Source organism: Papio anubis, chromosome X, assembly GCF_008728515.1.
Source record: "Papio anubis isolate 15944 chromosome X, Panubis1.0, whole genome shotgun sequence".
NCBI classification, from domain to species: Eukaryota; Metazoa; Chordata; class Mammalia; order Primates; family Cercopithecidae; genus Papio; species Papio anubis.
In genome coordinates, this window is record NC_044996.1 from 74,675,564 (window position 1) to 74,695,328 (window position 19,765).

The following is a 19,765-nucleotide window of genomic DNA, read 5'->3' on the forward strand; positions in this document are numbered from 1 at the left end:
TATAGTTTTAATATGTTGAAGTATGTTCCTCTGATACCCAGGTTTTTAGGGCTTTTTATTATGAAGGGATGATGAATATTATCACATGCGTTTCCAACATGAATTGAAATAATTATATGGTTTTTATCCTTCATTTTGTTGATATGACGTATCACATTGATTGATTTCCATGTGTGTGTGTGTGTATATATTTATGTGTGTATGTGTGTATGTATGTATGTATGTTTTTTTTTTTTTGTAGAGTTGAGGTTATGGTTTTTATCCTTCGTTTTGTTGATATGATGTATCACATTGATTTTCTGTGTGTGTGTGTGTATATTTATATGTGTGTGTGTATGTATGTATGTATGTATGTGTTTTTCTGGCTTGTTTGTTTGTAGAGGTGAAGTCTCTTTATGTTGCCCAGGCTCGTCTTGAACTCCTGGGCTCAAGGGATCCTCCCACCTCGACCTCCCAAAGTGCTGGGACTACAGGTATGAGCCATCGCACTCGGCTGATATCCATAAACTGAGCCATCATTGCATCCCTAGGATAGATCCCACTTGGTCATGATGAATGACCTTTTTAATGTGTTGTTCAATTTGTTTTGCTAGTATTTTGTTGAGGATTTTTGTGTGAATGATCATCAGGAATATTGGCCTGTAGTTTTCCTTTTTTGATGTGTCTTTGTCTGGTTTCGGTATCGTTGTAATACTGGTCTCAGAAAGAATTTGGAAGTATTCCTTCTCTATTTTTCAGAATAGTTTGAGGAGGATTGGAATTAGTACTTCTTGGAATGTTTGGTAAAATTCAGCAGTGAAGGTATTAGGTACCTGGCTTTTCATTTTTTAATTTTTCTTTGGGGGGTGGGGTTGGGGCTTTACATGCCATAATATGTTTGTTTTATTTTACATTTTCATTTTAGGTTCAGGGGTACACGTGCACATAAATTGGGGTAAATTTACCCGCACATGTACCCGTGAACCTAAAATGAAAATTATTTAGGTAAATTGGGGTCTCTAGGTTTTCTTTGCTTTGGAGACTTTTTATTATTACTTTGATCTCATTAGTTGTTATTGGTCTGTTCGGGTTTTGGATTTCTTCCTGGTTCAATCTTAGTAGATTGCATGTGTCTAGGAATTTGTCCATTTCTTCTAGGTTTTCCAATTTATTGGCATATAGTTGGTCATAGTAGCCTCTAATGGTCATTTAAATTTCTGTGGTATCAGTTTTAATGTCTCCTTTTCCATCTCTGATTTCATTTATTTGGGTATTCTCTCTTTTTTTTCTTAAGAAGTCTGGCTAAAGGTTTGTGGACTTTATCTTTTCAAAAAACCAAGTGTTTGTTTCATTGATCTTTTCTACTTTTCTTCTCTTGCTTTTACTTCCTTAAGATGCATCGTTAGGTTGTTTATTCAAAGTTTTTCTACTTTCTTTGATGTTGGTACTTACAGCTATAAACTTCCCTCTGAGTACTGATTTCGCTGTATCCCATAGGTTTTTGGTATGTTGCGTTTCTATTATTATTTGTTTCAAGAAATTTTTAATTTCTTTTTCAATTTCTTCACTAACCCACTGGTTATTCAAGAGTATATTGTTTACTTTTCACGTGTTCAGAATATCAAAAATTTCTCTTGTTACTGATTTCTAGTTTTAATTCATTGTGGTCAGAGAAGATACTTGATGTGATTTCAATTTGTTGGAATTTTAAATACTTTTTTTGGCTTAATATACGGTGTCTCCTTGAGAATGATCCATGTGCTGGAGAGAAGAGTATGTATAATACAGCCATTAAATGAAATATTCTTTAAATATCTATTTTGTGTATTTGGTCTGTAGTGCAGATTAAGTCTGATATTTCTTTGTTGATTTTCTGTCTGGATTATCTGTCCAACACTGAAACTGTGGTGTTGAAGTCTCCAGCTATTACTGTACTGGGGGCCTATCTCTCTCTCTCAATCTAATAATGTTTCCTTTGTATATCTGGCTGCTCCAGTGTTGGGTGCATATATATTTAAAATTATTATATCCTGGCCGGGCATGGTGTCTCATGCCTGTAATCCCAGCACTTCGGGAGACCGAGGTGGGCAGATCATTTTGGGTCAGAAGTTTGAGAGTAGCCTGGCCAACATGGTAAAACCCTGTCTCTACTAAAAATACAAAAATTAACCGGGGTTGGTGGTGGGCCCCTGTAATCGCAGCTACTCTGGAGGCTGAGGCAGGAGAATCGCTTGAATCTGGGAGGCAGAGGTTTCAGTAAGCCAAGATCCCGCCACTGCACTGCAGCCTGGGCGACAGGGGAGACTCCATCTTTAAATAAATAAATAAAATAATTATATCCTCTTGCTGAACATACCTCTTTATTAGTATATAGTGACCTTTTTTGTCTCTTCTTACAGTTTTTATCTTGAAATCTATTTTGTCTAGGTATAGTGACTTTTTTATAGGCTCTTTTTCGATTTCCATTGGCATGGAATATTTTTTTTCATCCCTTTACTTTAGTATATGTGTGTTTCTATAGGAGAAGTGTATTTCTTGGTAGGCAACTGACCAATGGCTGTTGTTTTTACATCCATTTGGCCAGTCTGTGTTTTTTGATTGGAGAATCTAGTCCTTTTGTATTCAATGTTATTGTTCTTGTTGTTGTTATTATTATTATTATTTAGACACAGTCTCCTTCTGTAGCCCAGGATGGAGTGCAATGGTGCAGTATCTACTCACTGCAACCTCTGCCTCCCAGGCTCAAGCTATTCTCCTGCCTCAGCCTCCCAAGTAGCTGGGATTACAGGCACACTCCACGATGCCCAGCTAATTTTTGTGTTTTTAGTAGAGATGGGGTTTCGCCATGTTGGCCAGGCTGGTCTCAAACTCAGGACCTCAGGTCATCAGCCCACCTCAGCCTCCCAAAGTGGTGGGATTACAGACGTGAGCCACTACGCCTGGCCCCTATTATTATTATTATTTTGAGACTGAGTCTTGCTATGTCATTCAGGCTGGAGTGCTAATTTTTGTATTTTTGATAGAGACAGGGTTTCACCATGTTGGCCAGGCTGGTCTCGAACTCCTGACCTCAACCCATCCACGCGCCTTGGCCTGCCAAAGTGCTGGGATTACAGGCATGAGCCACCGCACCTGACGACCATAATGTTTTAATTACTTTGCTTTGTAATATAATTTGAAACCAGGAAATGCCTCCACCTTTGATTTTCTTTGTCACAATTGTATTCACTATTCGGGGTGTTTTGTGGTTCCATATACATTTTAGGATTGCTTTTTCTTTTTTTCAAGGTGAATTTCTTTGGAATTTTGATGGGGATTGTGTTGAATCTGCATGTCACTTTGGGTAGTATGTACATTCTAACAGTATTAATTTGGCTAATACAGATAACGTAAACTATTTGTGTTCAATTTCTTTCATCAGTGTTTTTCAGTTTTCAGTGTACAGATCTTTCACTTCATTGGTTAAATTTATTCCTAAGCATATTGTTTGTTTTCATACTACTATAAATGGCATTGTTTTCTTGATTTCTTTTTCTGATTATTTTCGTGTAAAGAAATGAAACTGAGTCTTGTATGTTGATTTCGTAGCCTCCAATGTTACTGAACTTATTAGTTCTAACAGTTTTTTAGTGGAGTCCTTAGGGATTTCTCTATATAGGATCATGTCCTCTGCAAACTAGGATGATTTTAATTCTTTATTTCTGATTTGGATGCCTTTTATTTGTTTTTCTTGTCTAATTGCTTTTGATAGTACTTCCAGTACTGTGTTAAAGAGAAATGATGAGAGGGTGGGCATCCTTATCTTGTTCCTGATCTTAGAGGTAAAGCTTTTAATTTTTCCCCATGGAGTGTGATATGACCTGTGGGGTTTCATAAATGGCCTTTATTATGTCGAGGAAATTTCCTTCTGTAACTATTTTTTTCTTTTTTCTTTTTCTTTTTTTTTTTTTTTTGAGACGAGTCTCGCTCTGTTGCCCAGGCTGGAGTGCAGTGGTGTGATCTCGGCTCACTGCAACCTCCACCTCTGGAGTTCAAGCGGTTTTCTGCCTCAGCCTCCCGAGTGGCTGGGATTACAGGCACCTGCCACCATAGCTGGCTAAGTTTTTTGTTTTTTTAGTAGAGATAGAGTTTCACCGTCTTGGCCAGGCTGGTCTTGAACTCCTGACCTCGTGATCCACCCACCTCGACCTCCCAAAATGCTGATATTACAGACATGAGCCACTGTGCCCAGCCTTGTGTAACTATTTTGTTGAGAGGTTTTATCATGAAAGGATTTTGAACTTTGCCAAATGCTTTTTCTGCATCTATTGAGATGATTATGTCGTTTTCATCTTTTATTTTGTTAACGTGTTGTATCACATTGGCTCCTTTGCATGTGTTAAAACAACCTTACATCCCAGGAATAAATCCCACTTGGGCCTGGCGTATAAACTTTTTGATGTGTTGTTGAATTGGGTTAGTTAGTATTTTATTGAGCGTTTTAATATCTATGTTCATCAGTGATATTGGCCTATAGTTTTCTTTTCTTTCGGTGTCCTTGTCTGCCTTTGGTATCAGGGTGATGCTTACCTCTCAAAAAGAGTTTGGAAGTATTTCCTGTAATTCTGTTTTCTGGAAGAGTTTAAGAATTGGTATTCATTGTTTTTTGAATGTTTGGTAGAATTTAGTTTTGAAGCTATCTGGTTCTGGGCTCTTTTTTGTTGGCAGGTTTTTTTTATTACTACTTATTTCTTTTTTCTTAATTTTATTTTTAATTTAATTATTTTATTCTATTTTATTTGAGACAGAGTATTGCTCTCTCTCCCAGGCTGGAGTGCAGTGGCGTGATCTCAGCTTGCTGTAGCCTCCGCCTCCCAGGTTCAAGCAGTTCTCCTGCCTCAACCTCCCAAGTAGCTGGGATTACAGGTGCCCACCACCATGCTTGGCTAATTTTTTGTATTTTTAGTAGAGACGGGGTTTTGCCATGTTGGCCAGGCTGTTCTCGAACTCCTGACACCGTGTGATCCACCTGCCTGGACCTCCCAAAGTGTTGGGATTACAGGCATGAGCCATCTTAATTTTGTTGGTATAAATTTATGGGGTACATGTGTAATTTTGTTACATGGATATATTATGTAGTGGTGAAGTCAGGGCTTTTAGTGTACCCACAGAATAATGTACATTCTCCCCATTAAGTAGTTTCTCATTCACTCTTCTCCTTTTCCCCCACCCTTCCAAGTCTCCATTGTGTATCATTACACACTCTACATCCATGTGTTCAGATTATTTAGCCCCATTTATAAGGGAGAACATGACACTACTTATCTTTCTGTGTCTCAGTTGTTTCACTTAAGATAATGGCCTCCAGTTCCATCCTTGTTACTGCAGAAGACATACTTTTGTTCTTTTTTATGGCCAAATAGTATTCCACTGTGTATATATACTACGTGTTCTTTATTGATCTTTTGATAGACACTTAGGTTGATTCCATAGCTTTGCTATTGTGAATAGTGCTACAATAAACATATAAATGCAGGCATCTTTTTTTTAAATCTTTTTGATATAATGATCTCTTTTTCTCTTGGTAGATACCTAGTAGTGGGATTGCTGGATCAAATGTTAGTTCTATTTTTAGTTCTTTGAGTAATCTCCATACTGTTTTTCATGGAGTTTGTGCTAATTTACATTCCCACCAATAGTGTAAACATATTCTCTTTCCTCCCCATCTTTGCCAGCATTTATTTTTTGACTTTTAAATAATAGCCATTCTAACTGGGGAAGATATGTCATTGTGGTTTTGATTTGCATTTTTCCGACGTTTAGTGATGTTGAGAATTTTTTCATATGCTTGTTGGCCATTTGTTATATCTTCTTTTGAAAAATGTCTATTTATGACTTTTACCCACTTTTTAATGGAATTATTTGTTTTGTTTTTTGTTGTTGTTTGAGTTCCTTGTAAATTCTAGATATCAGTCCCCTGTTGGGTGTATAGTTTGGAAATATTTCCTCCCATTCTGCAGATTGTCTGTTCACTCTGTTAGTTATTTGCTTTGCTGTACGGAAGCTTTTTATTTAAGTCCCATTTGTGTATTTTTGTTTTTGTGGCTTTGCTTTTGAGGTCTTAGTGATGAATTATTTGCCTAGAGCAATGTCCAGAATGAATTTCTCTAGGTTTACTTCTAATATTTTTATTGTTTCAGCTCTTACATTTAAGTCTTTAATCTATCTTGTGTTGATTTTTGCATGTGGTTAGAGATAATGGTGCAGTTTCATTCTTCTGCATGTGGGAATCCAATTTTCTTAGAACCATTTATTGAAAAGAGTGTCCTTTCCTGAGTATATGTTTTCGTTGACTTTGTCAAAGGTCAGTTGACTGTCAGTGTGTGTCTCTATTTCTGTGTTCTGTACTCTGTTCCATTGATCTTTGTGTCTATTTTTGTGCCAGTACCATGCTGTTTTGTTTACTGTAGCCTTGTAGGGTAATTTGAAGTCAAGTAATGTGATACCTTCGGCTTTGTTCAAGAATTAATATTATTGGCCAGGCATGGTGGCTCACGCCTGTAATCCCAGCACTTTGGGAGGGTGAGGCAGGCAGATCACTTGAGGCCAGGAGTTCGAGACCAGCCTGGCCAACGTGGCAAAACCCCATCTCTACTAAAAATACACACACACAAAAATAATAAGCCGAGCATGGTGGCAGGCACGTGTAGTCCCATCGGTAGCCTGAGGCAGGAGAATGGCTTGAAGCCGTGAGGCTGAGGTTGCAGTGAGCCGAGATCGTGCCCCTGTACTCCATCCTGGGCAACAAGAGCGAAACTCCGTCTAGGGAAAAAAAAAAAAGAGAATTAATATTATTAAAATGACCATACTACCCAAAGCATTCTACAGATTCAAACCTATTTCTATCAAAATACCAATGTCATTTTTTATATAATTAGAAAAAAAAATCCTAAAAGTCTTATGGAACCAAATAAGAGCCCCAGTAGCCTCAGTCTCTTTATTTGTGATTGGTCTGTTGAGGCTGTTTCTTTCTTATTCAGTGTTGATATATTGTATGTTTGTAGGAATTTATTTCCTGTAGATTATTCAACTTCTTGGTATATAATTTTTCATACTAGTTCTTTATGATCCTTCTTTATTTCTGAGGCATTGGATTGTAATGTGTTCATGTCTATTTTATTTATTTGAGTCCTCTCACTTTTTTCTTAATAGGCTAAGGGTTTGTTGGCTTGCCTTATTTTTTTTTTCAAAAAACCAGATTTTTTCTCTATATCATCTATTATTTGATTTACTAATGCTTTGATAATTATTTCCTTCCTTCTGCAAGCTTTGGGTTTAGCTTACTCTTTTTCTAGCTTCTAGAGGTGTAAAGATAGATTCCTTATTTGAGATTTTTTTTTTAATGTAGGCATTTATCATTAAAATTTTCCTTTTATTACTAAAGTATTTTCTTTAACCACATTCAAATGAAATTAGAAACCAATAACTGAAGGAAAGTTTAAAAATTTACAAATACATGTAAATTAAACAACATATACCTAAGTAACCAATGGACCAAAGAAGAAATCACAAGGGAAATTGAAAAATGCTTAGAGGTTAATGAAAACAAAAACACAGGGTTCTAGAATATGGGATATAACTTAAGTAATACTTAGAGAGAAATGTATGGTGGTAAATACCTGTATTAAAAAAGAAGAAGGATCTCAAATTTATAATCCAACCTTCTTTGAGAAAGTAAAATAAGAGCAAATTAAACCGAAAACAAGCAGGAGGGAGGAAATAATAAAGAAATATGGTAACAGAAAAACAGTAGGGAAAATCATTGAAACCAAAAGTAGGTTCTTTGAAAAGATTAACATAATGGACAAACCTTCCTTCACTTACAAAGTAATGGAAAAAAAAAAAGGCACAGCTAAAATAAGGGCTGGCTACAGTGAATCATGCCTGTTAACCCCGTTGGGAGGCCAAGGTAGAACAATCCTTTAAAGCTAGGAGTTTAAGAACAGCCTGGTCAACAAAGCGAGACCCTGTCTCTACAAAAAATAAAATAAAAAAAAAAATTAGCCAAACCTAGTGGCATGCACATGTAGTACCAGCTTTTGGGAGGCTAAGGCAGGCAGATGGCTTGAGCCCGCAGGAGTTCGAGGTTGCAGTAAGCTGTGATTGCACCACTTCACTCTAGCCTGGGTGACAGTGTAAGACCCTGTATCAAAAAAGAAAAAAAAAAAAAACAGAAAGAAAAATGACCTAAAGTAAGGAATAAAAGAGTATCACTACCGACCTGACAGAAATAAAAAGAATTATAAGTGAATATTGTCAACAGCTGTATGCCAAGAAATTATATACCTCATTTTCATAGCAGTGATTTCTGTTACACAATAGAAATACCTCTATCAGGCAAAATAATAATCGGCAGGTTTTTATGCATTATTAGTGTTTCATATCACTACTAAATTTTCTATCATTCACTCATGGAGGCAAAATTTGCTAATTATTTAAACAACTTACATTGATTAAAACCGTGAATAGGAAAATATGTTATTGCTTAAATGCTGTTTTTTCCTTTTGATCAGTTTTGTTCTTTTGCATGTTACCTTCTTGATAATATTATTATATTAATGAAATGTGCATTCATTTTCTTTATGTTTTGTAGGAAAATGATAATTCTGTTGAAATTATTCTGGATAGAGCAAAGCTAATATTTACATTTTATGTACATCAAAAGCATAATTTTTGGAAGGTCTGTTTTTTTTTGTTTTTTTTTTTTTTTTTTTTTTTTTTTAAAGGAGACAAGGTTTGCTCTGTCACCCAGGCTGGAGTGCAGTGGTGCAATCATAGCTCATTGTAACCTCAAACTCCTGGGCTCAAGTGATTATCCCACTTCAGCCTCCCAAATATATAGGGTATCTAGGGCTATAGTTGTGTGCCATCATACCTGGCTAATGTTTTTGGGTTTTTTTTTCTTGGTAGAGACGGAGTCTCGCTGTGTTGTCCAGGCCTGTCTTGAACTCCTGGCCTCAAGCGGTCCTCCTGCCTCGGCCTCCCAAAGTGCTGTGATCACAGGTGTGAGCTACTGTCACTGCCCTAGAAGTAATTTTTTTGAGTGAGCATGGTTGGCGAGAGTCAGTAAAGGATGATCTGCATGGAGCGAAGTTTATTTATAACAGGCGTTTGTAATCTAGGATCCATGGATAGAATTTAGGTGATTATATGTACCTGGATAAGAAAAAAGTTATGTATTAATTTCCCTTAACCTCTAGCTAAAACAGCAGCATTTTTTCCAGTGATGAATAGAGGCAGCAATCTATAGTAGGTTAGTGATAACCATGACTTTGTTACCAATAGAAATCAGAACTATTTTTACATGTTGTTCCTGATACCTCAAAATCATTTATGTTTACTTCAGAATTTTAGGTATTTATTAAACCTGTGCATATTTTGTTACTTAATGCATTAATTTTACAAAGCACGTATTTCTGTAGTACAAATTTGTTCTTTAATGTTTTGATAATTTCTATATGATGGGTTTCTTTTGTAATCCTATTTATTTTACGTGTTTCAAAACGATATTCTAAGAAAGAGAGTTTATAAGCTTCTCTACACTGCCAAAAGGGTTTATGTCACAAGATTAAAACTCCTAATCTAGAAACTTGGTTGATATAGACAATTTTTGTGTCTTTAACCATATTTCTTTTGATCAGGTGTGGGCAATAATAGTGAAGGTGGAAGAGGAAAGGCAGGTGCAAAGCTTTTCCAAGATTTTCAGATGTTAAGTAGAATATGGACTCATCCTTGGTGTTTGCAGCTAGACTACATTAGCAAAGAAAATAAGGTAAGTCAGGTAACTTAGTTTAAAGGCATCTATTGAAAGCAGAATAAACTTAGAAGAATAATTGACCTACAGACTATATATTCAAATTTTCTATTGCTTTGTTCTATTCTATGTCTTATTTCTAACTTCTATATGTCTTGCATGTATTATGATTATAGAAGGAGTGTTAAATGTTATTTTGTTGAGCCCATTTTTAAAAACTTTTTATTTTGAAATAATTTTATACTTATAGAAAAGTTGCAAAAATAGTTGTGAGAATTCCCCTATACCTTTGACCCGGTTTCCTCTAATATCAGCATGTTGCATTAGTAAAGTTATCAAAACTAAGAAATTAACTTTGGTACAATACTATTAACTAAATGGCAGACTTTATTTGGATTTCTTCAATGTTTTTACTTATGTCTTTTTTTGTTTTCCATGATCCAATCTAGGACCTCCTATTGCATTTACTAAGCGTATCTGTCCTGTCTTCTTTGTCTACTAAAATCTATAATAGTTCCTCAGTCCTTCCTTAGCTCATGCCAATTAACTTATTCTTAAATGAACATCATTATAACTTCCAATATAAGTTGAGATATTCTATTAAAATAGTGGTCATTTTTTTTTCTCTAGGGTTATTTTGACGAAGACAGTATGGATGAATTTATAGCCTCAGATTCTGATGAAACCTCCATGAGTTTAAGCTCCGATGATTATACAAAGTAAATTGAATACTTTTTCGTGCTCTCCTGTATTGACAAAGTTAAAACCCCTACTTGCTGATTGACCTCTTATAATTGGCATTTATATCTTTCCTATGCTTTTCTAACAATCTGAATGGTTTTGTTTTTTGTTTTTTGTTTTTTTTAGAAAGAAGAAAAAAGGGAAAAAGGGAAAAAAAGATAGTAGCTCAAGTGGAAGTGGCAGTGACAATGATGTTGAAGTGATTAAGGTGTGGAATTCAAGATCTCGGGGAGGTGGTGAAGGAAATGTGGATGAAACAGGAAACAATCCTTCTGTTTCTTTAAAGCTGGAAGAAAGTGAGTCTAATGAATGTTGTCTTTATCATGGAACAGTGATTTGGAAAATGTCATGTCGTTAGTCCTTCTTTCAGTCACTTACCTGACTAATTGACTCAACGGAATTTCTTTCCTCAATTGATGAGTCTAATCAAGTACTCATAATTACAGTAAATATCTGATGAATCTTTAATTTATAAGCAAGCTACTCTGCGCTCTCTGGTATTTGGGAGGAAAGGTAAAAAGAAAAACTAATGTTTATTTACTTGTATATACCTAAACTCTATTATTTTAACTACATGTGTTAGCTAACTGAATTCTTGAGCAGGCTTGCAGTATAGTTGATAGTTTTAAAAATGAGTAGGAGAACTGAAATTCAGACCTAGATATGTCTAATCTCAAAGTCACCATAATATTTTCACTTAACTGTATGGGAATAAATGGAAACATTTCAGATGATCAATTGTGATTGTAGTTAAGTTTTAGTCAGTATTATACAGTAAAACTATTTTAAGCATTTAGTCTTTTTCCTTTGTGATTCTTCATAATCTGCAATTATCTACTTTAGATTTCCTGTATATTATGTACAGTTTGTATCACCTCCTTTGTTTTCTTTCTGTCTCTCTTGTGCATGAAAGTGAAGTCTTAGACTGAACTCTGCAGTGGTTTAAGTTGTCTTTACCTATATATGAGTTGAAGGATTAGTGTTGAGACACTGTATCCTACTAGTGCAGCCTGTATGTCTAGGAGCTTAAAAACTGGGACCAAATATCTGCCTATTTGAAATAGCAGATACTGTGAAGAGAGAACAAGGTAGTGGCTTTAAATATTTGGCATTTGAGAGTTGTGGAGCAAAGTAGTTAACTGTCTGTAAGGAGAAGAGAGTTGTGGGGGCTAACTAGGTTAGTGATCCTGTGATCAAATAAACTTGGCTGGTCTCAGGCCTACAGCTGAAATAACTTGGTGATTAATTATTTTAATTTTATTTTTTATAATTTCAACTTTTATTTTCAGGGGTACATATGCTAGTTGGTTAACATGGGTATATTGCATGATGCTTAGCTTTGGGGTGTGATTGATTCCATCCCCAGGTACTGAACATAGTACTCAGTAGTTAGTTTTTCAGTCTTTGCCCCCTTTCTCTCTCCCCAGTCTAGTAGTCCTCCATGTCTGTCGCTGTCCTCTTTATATCCATGTGTACCCAGTGTTTAGCTCTTACTTATATGTAAGAACATGCAGTATTTGGCTTTCTGTTTCTGTGTTAATGCACTTAGTATATAATGGCCTCCAGCTGCATCCTTGTTGCTGCAAAGGATATGATTTTGTTCTTTTTTGTGGCTGTGTATATTCCATGGTTTATATGTACCACATTTTCTTTATCCAATCCATTCTTGATGGGCACCTAGATTGATTCCATGTTTTTGCTGTTGTGAATAGTGCTGTATATGAGTGCATGTGTCTTTTTGGTAGATTTATTTTCCTTTTGTTTTATACTTGTAATGAGATTGCTGGGTCAAATTGCAGTTCTGCTTTAAGTTCTTTGAGAAATCTCTAAACTGCCTTCCATAGGTGATTAACTAATTTACATTCCCAACAACATAAATGTTCCCTTTTCTTTGCCCCTTCTCCAGCATCTGCTGTTTTTTGACTTTTTAATAATAGCTATTCTGACTGGTGTGAGATCGTATCTCATTGTGGTTTGGATTTGCATTTCTCCTGTGATTAATGATGATGAGCATTTTTTCATGTTTGTTGGCTGCTTGTGTGTTCTCTTTTGAGAAGTATCTGTTCTTGTCTTTTGCTCACTTTTCAATGGAGTTATTTGTTTTTTTGCTGTTGAATTAAGTTCCTTATAGATTCTGGATATTAGACCATTGTTGGATACATAGTTTATGAGTATTTTCTCTCATTCTGTAGGTTGTCTGTTTACTCTGTTGATAGTTTTTTTTGTTATTTTGTGTTTTTTTGTTTGTTTTTTGTTTTTGCTGTGCAGAAGCTCTTTAGTTTAATTAGGTCCTAGTTGTCAATTTTTGTTTCTATTGCAATTGTTTTTGAGGAATTAGTCATAAATTCTTTATAACTTGGTGATTTCTTTATAAACATTTCTCTCTTCAGTACCTCCATGTAATAGACAGATGGCAGTCTAACAGTAGACTCTGACTTCTCTTAAGAAATCAGGGGAATAGTGAAAATTAAACTACAAAATTTCTCTTCTCATTCTTCTCTTCTGTTACCCCATAAAAGCAGTTTACTATCAGTGTTCATCTTCTGGATAGATATAAAGAATATTTTTATCAGAATAATACATTATTATAGTGTAATTTAAGGCAGTGAGAGGTTCCTGTATCTCCTTCACTGCTGCCCCAATCTGCCTTTTCCACATAAATTCCTCAGTCTCTCATATCATAGTTAAAAATATATAAAGTTTATATATTCCTGGAAATTATTTTCTTAAAATACTCTTGTTGAATTTTTTTCTCATAACTTATGGCTAGGAGGAGCAGAAGAGTAGACCAGTCAGTGTGCATTGTCCTGTGCTATAAATGGGTTATGTAAGAGTATACTGAGATTTTTTTTTTTTTAAGTGTACTGAGATGTTGATCCTTCATCACTTGGGAGTACAATTGGAATCTGAGGCAGCTGGTTTGCCTCCATAAATGAGTAGTCTCTTCTATTTTTCCTGGTCTACTATATAAGCATTAACAGTTTTTACATATGCCATAATGTGAATGGGTTGGAAAGCACTGAGGGCAGAATGTAGGAGGCTACATGTCATGAGCCCGAAAACATGCAGGGAAGGCCATCAGTTCCAAAAGACAAATTTTGACCACTTGTCTAGGATTTTTGTTTCATTTTAGTTGTGTGCAATCAAATATAAGTCATTTGTATATGGATATATTTTATATATTTTTGTAGCTTATGTACCTGTATAGTATATTAGAAGCATTCTCCAGAACTAATAGATAATAAGAATTTATTTTTTTCTTTGCATCTGAGTTAACTCCATATAAAACGGAGTGTATCATAATGTATGGACATACATAGCTGGTACTGTATAACTTTTAAAAAATTACTTTCTTACAGTAAATATAAGAAAACCTGAATAAGAAGTATTAAGGGGCTAGTCTGCCTCCTTAGCGCAGTAGACAGCACGTCGGTCTCATAATCTGAGGGAAGTATTAAGGGGCTGACAATGTTGTACCTGGAATTTGAAATGGATATTAAATAATTAAATAGCTATAATTGTGCTACAATATGATTTTTGCCACATATTTTATTTTCACGTCAAAGAGTTACTGTTTGCTTTAATCCTTTTGTAGTATCTTTCTCATTTTTCTGAGAAGCAGCATCTTGAATGAGTCATTTAAGTTTAGCTTACATCATCCCCATTTCTGTGTTTTAAATGTTTTATTAGAAGGAGAGTTTGTGATCACGAAATGACTATGTAAATTACTTCAAAGTGTAGATTTATTATTAAGTATTTTTAGAGTAAGCTTCATTGGTAAGCATTTGCATTTTAAAACATATGTAATTAATTGCATAGATATAAACTTTTGTGACAGAATCCTTGTATATGATGTAGAGCCATAATATTAGTACTAATATACCATATTTATTCACTCAACAGATATTTATAAAGTGCTTACTATATGCCCAGACATAAGGAGGGAACTGATAAGCCTAAATGGTAAATTGAAGAAGGTATGCTATGGAAATCCTAGGGAGATGCTAGTCTTGAGACTAGCAGCTTTGATTTTCATTTATCCAGGGACAGAATTTGAGGCTTCGAGCCCTCTATAAGTTGGAGAGTTCTGTGACCCCTTCTCAAAGCCGAATCCCTTTAAAGTTTACAATCCCATGGACAATCCAGGGAGTTGACACGGAAGTTTATCTATTTCAGCCAGGGCTCTTGGTTGGGAAAAATAGTTTCATTGAATTTACGGTCATGACCTTCACCTCACATACTTTATGGTTTGAATTTATGTTACTCATATATTCTAAAAAAATCCTAAGCTGAAATATTAACTTCACAAGTAATTCTGAGTTGGTGATTCCCTAGAGACCTGGTAGAAGCAAATGTAGAATCACTCTGGAATAATATGACATTAACTAGGGCTACCCAGAAATTTCACAAATTGTAGCTACACCTGAGAAAATAACCTTAGGAAAAGCTAGGAACAGAAAGTATTAGTAGTCAACCTGAGAAAAGTTAGCATACAAAATAAATGGCATGATTAGATTCTCAAGAACTTCTGGTGATAGAAGTATTTGATAAAGACTATACATGTGTCTAAAATGGTATTTTTAAAATTCCAATCATAACTTTATGCCAGAAAATTTAAAACTTAAAATACACAGTATTTAAGAAAAATATACTCAGCAATTAGCATTCATTGCAGTCATTTCATATCAGCCAAAAACAAGAAACAATCTAGATGTCTATGAGGAGAACTAATAAATGATAGTGTATTCATGCAGTGGAATACTGCATGGTAGTTAGAATGATTGAACGGGAACTCCATGACAAGCATGAGTAAGTCTTGCTTTGAGTGAAAAAGTAATTTGTAGGATTTTACAAACAGTATAGCCATAGTTTAGTGATACACATGCAGTAAAAAACATAAAACACATGCAAAAAAGGGTAAATATATAATTTAGGGGTTTAGTTACCTATTGGAAAAGAAGGAAGGAAAGAGAATGGGATCATGTAGGATCTTATATTAGGCTTCGGATTATTAGGCTTCAGCTTCATCCGAAGTTTTAACAGTGTTAAAATTTGATGAAGATGGAATGTGGAAGCACATTTGTTTCTTATCTCTTAAATACTTTTCTGAGTATTTAAATTTTTGTAACAAAAATATATTTTAAAATACTTTGTATTAAAAAGCAATTGGGAAAGTGTATAAACATGCTAAACCTGCATATTTCTTATTTTGAATCAAACTATGTTGAAATCTTTTAATACATTATTTTATGCTACTTTCTCCTTCCACCTTTCATAGTCAAAGTTTGTGGGGAAAATATATAAGAACAAAATCATTTACTATGATATGCCGATTCTGGGGTCAATTCTTGTTGGCGGTTTCCAGATCCTAGTAGCACAGTGAAATGTTTTCTACCCCCGAGGTCTTTTCTGTCGTGATGACTGAGCCTTTCCATCTCTGTTGATTGCTGTCTCATGGAGTATGTTTGGGGGCGTTTTACTCTCTTAGGGCCTGGTGGGAGGGGGTGGTTTCTCATCTCTTTGGGTCTCTGTCTTTCTGAACTGTACTCCTACCACGAGGGTTTGTCTCTTACACTTGCACTCTCTGAGTCAATCTCTTGCTTGTTCTCTTGTTTGGCATCTCCTTCCTTTCCCTTTTTCTATCTAGAGCTCACTCTTCTGGGATAGTCTCTGTCTTTCTGTGCTGTATGTGTGTGTGTGTGCCTGCCTGTGTCTTTTTTCCCTCCCCTCTCCCAAGTCCCCATCAGTTTCTTACTCTCCCCATGGGTAGATCTTTTTCTGTCTCTCTTGCTCTCTTTCCATTTCTTTTCTAATTTACCTACTTATGTTCCATTTGTCTTATTTAGGTAAAGCTACTTCCTCTTCTAATCCAAGCAGCCCAGCTCCAGACTGGTACAAAGATTTTGTTACAGATGCTGATGCTGAGGTTTTAGAGCATTCTGGAAAAATGGTACTTCTCTTTGAAATTCTTCGAATGGCAGAGGAAATTGGGGATAAAGTGTAAGTGCTTTACCATATTTATTATATAAATGAATCTTTTGATAATGTTTTTATTGCTTAAACAATGTATTTGAATAAATCTGTTGCTTTTCCTTCCTTCCTAAAGATGTGATTTATTTGATCATTGTAGTGCTAGGCCAATACAAGCAACTATCTTTTTTGTAAGCCACTAGTTTTGATTGCATATTCAAGTTATTTCTTCAGTGTAAATTTTTGCTTCTAGCTATTTCAACTTGAACTTATTTCCTTGGGTAGAGCTCTTAGTTGAAATTTGTGTTTCTCCATCTTCAAAATCATTTTTCGGTTTATGTAGTGTGGCTTCTACCCTGTTGCTGTACTGAGATTTCCCCCTGTAAAGTCACTAGTGACCTTCTAATCCTCAAATCCAGTGGACATCTCTCAGGCTGTATTTTATTTCACCTGCTTGATTATTCTTTATTCTTCTTCTTCTTCTTTTTTTTTTTTTTTCTCTTCATCATGAGACAGAGTCTTGCTCTGTTGCCCAGGCTGGAGTACAGCGGCACAATCACGGCTTACTGCAGTCTTGACCTCCCAGGCTCAGGTGATCCTTCCACCTCAGCCTCTCCAGTAGCTGGGACCACAGGCACATGCCACCATACCCAGCTAGTTTTTTTATTTTTAGCAGGGACAGGGTTTCACTGTGTTGCCCAGGCTGGTCTTGACCTCTTGAGCTCAAGTAATCTGCGTGCCTCAGCCTCCCAAAGTGCTGGGATTACACATGTGAGCCACCACACCCAGCCCAATTATTCTTTCTTTATCATTTATTCTTAGTTTTTTGTTCCACTTCTAACATTTTTGCCCATTCTCTTCTTTGTATCTTCACCCCCGTTTGAGACGGAGTTTTGCTGTTGTTGCCCAGGCTGGAGTGCAATGGTGCGATCTCGGCTCACCGCAACCTCCACCTCCCAGGTTCAAGTGATTCTCCTGCCTCAGCCTCCTGAGTAGCTGGGATTACACGCACGCACCACCATGCCCAGCTAATTTTATTTTTAGTAGAGACAGGGTTCCTTCTTGTTGGTCAGGCTGGTCTCGAACTCCTGACCTCAGGTGATCCGCCTGCCTCAGCCTCCCAAAGTGCTGGGATTACAGGCATGAGCCACCACGCCTGGCCTCCAAAAACATATTTTTAAAGTTTTGAACCAGACTTATTGTCTAGGCTGCTAGGTCCCAACATCTGATTATAAACGATTTTTAAAAGGTATCTGAGATGCTTTTTGTCTTTTTGGGTTTTTTTGGTTTTTTTTTTGTTTTGTTTTTTTTTTTTGAGACAAAGTTTTGCTCTTGTTATCCAGGCTAGAGTGCAGCAGTGCAATCTCAGCTCACTGAAATCACCTCCATTTCCTGGGTTCAAGTGATTCTCCAGCCTTGCCTCCTGAGTAGCTGGGATTACAAGCACACACCATCATGCCCAGCTAATTTTGTATTTTTAATAGAGACATGGTTTCACCATGTTGGCCCGGCTGGTCTTGAACTCCTGACCTCAGGTGATCCACCTGCCTCAGCCTCCCAAAATGCTGGGATTACAGGTATGAGCCACCACGCTCAGCTTGAGATGCTTTTAATAAAATTTTTAAATAAGGCTAAAATAATCTTTTATGTTTTAAAAAAATCTCAAAATATGGTCTCAGAAACAAAAGAGTTCTTCATGTTGTCTGCAACTGGAAAAGGTTAATAGAGAGAACCATTCGTATAGACATTTAATCCTAACAACTTTTTTCCTTTTTCACCGTAAGACTTCTCTGAGTTCAGTGGTTCCCAGAACCAGCCTTAATTACTAACTGACTAAAATCAACCTGTTTCCAGTATAGAAACCCAGATTACAGATTAATTCCAATTTAATAATTAGTATTTCTAAGACTTTAAGTTTCTCACTTACAGGAACTTTCAAGAACTTAATTTGTAGCTTAGAAAGAATTGATTCAACTATGTTTTTGATTTTGGGAAAGATAAACTACTGAGGGGTCAAAGCATAGGCCTTGGTCATTTGAGCTGAGCACTAGGAATCAATTCATTTTCTTACCAGCATTCTAGACGTAGTTAACTGGGAGATACTAGACTCCGACAGTGTGGAGCTCAGGAAGTCATACAATAGAAAACACTTATGTGGTTAACTCCAACAGCCGTTTCATAGGTTCAATTTTCTGTTCTACTAATTCTGAAGATATGTAGCAGGGAATGTTGAAGGATATTCAGGAGTCATAAGCACCTTCATCTCCTATAGTATAGCTTTTAGAATAAAAATAAAACTTAAAGCATACTTGCCACAGGTATATTGTTTCTTGTATACTGATCTACTTTCTTTGCATATATAAAGGACAATAGAAGACCTCTTATATTCTTTTTCGAGATTTTTTTCTTTTCTAGTATATAAGTATGTTATAAATTCTCACCAGTGGGTTTGACTAGAATAATAATTTTAAAACTATTTCTCAGAGCCCCTGCAAATTGATGACCAAGAGGAGAGGGTAAGGGCACAGTAACATTTTTCCTCCTTCTCCCACAATGCCTAAAACAGCTTGCTTTTATAATTTATTTTATTTGAACTCTACACAAAACTTGATGTGAACAAATAGTTTTCATGGCTGAAAAGGAGTTAGAAAATTACTAGGGCAGAGAATCAGGAATTTGCAGACATATTTGAAATGTGATGACAAAGTGTTATAGAATGCATGTAATTTTAAATTACTAAAATACTTGTAATAGGAAAACTTTTTACATTCTCTAAACAGTGTCTTTTGTAGAGCAGAAGTTTTAAATTTTGATGAAGCCTAATTTATCAACTTTTAAAGCAATCATACTTTGTGTCATGTGTAAATAATTTTTTGCCTAACCCATGTTATGAAGATTTTCTTCTGTGTTCTTCTAAACTTTGTTTTTACAGTTAGATTTATGCTCCATTTTAAGTTATTTTTTGCAAAAAGTATGCAGTTTAGGTTGAAGTTCGCTTTTTTTCATGTGGATGTTCAGTTTTACCAAGACCTTTTTTTTTTTTTTCTTTGAGACAGAGTCTCGCTTTGTCGCCCAGGCTGGAGTGCAGTGGCGCAATCTTGGCTCACTGCAAGGTCCGCCTCCTGGGTTCACGCCATTCTCCTGCCTCAGCCTCCCGAGTAGCTGGGACTACAGGCGCCCACCACCACGCCCAGCTAATTTTTTTGTATTTTTAGTAGAGACGGGGTTTCACCTCGTTAGCCAGGATGGTCTCGATGTCCTGACCTTGTGATCCACCCGCCT

At 36.0% G+C, this 19,765-nt stretch overlaps 1 protein-coding gene across 1 annotated transcript in view; it reads left to right on the top strand.

Annotated features, from left to right (window-relative positions):
- Window positions 1–19,765, top strand: part of ATRX (ATRX chromatin remodeler) — a 281,996-nt gene that overhangs the window by 175,599 nt on the left and 86,632 nt on the right. The window contains 4 exon segments of the mRNA XM_031660872.1: window positions 9,660–9,790; window positions 10,403–10,491; window positions 10,640–10,809; window positions 16,360–16,513. Of these exon segments, the coding sequence (XP_031516732.1) occupies window positions 9,660–9,790; window positions 10,403–10,491; window positions 10,640–10,809; window positions 16,360–16,513 (544 nt within the window).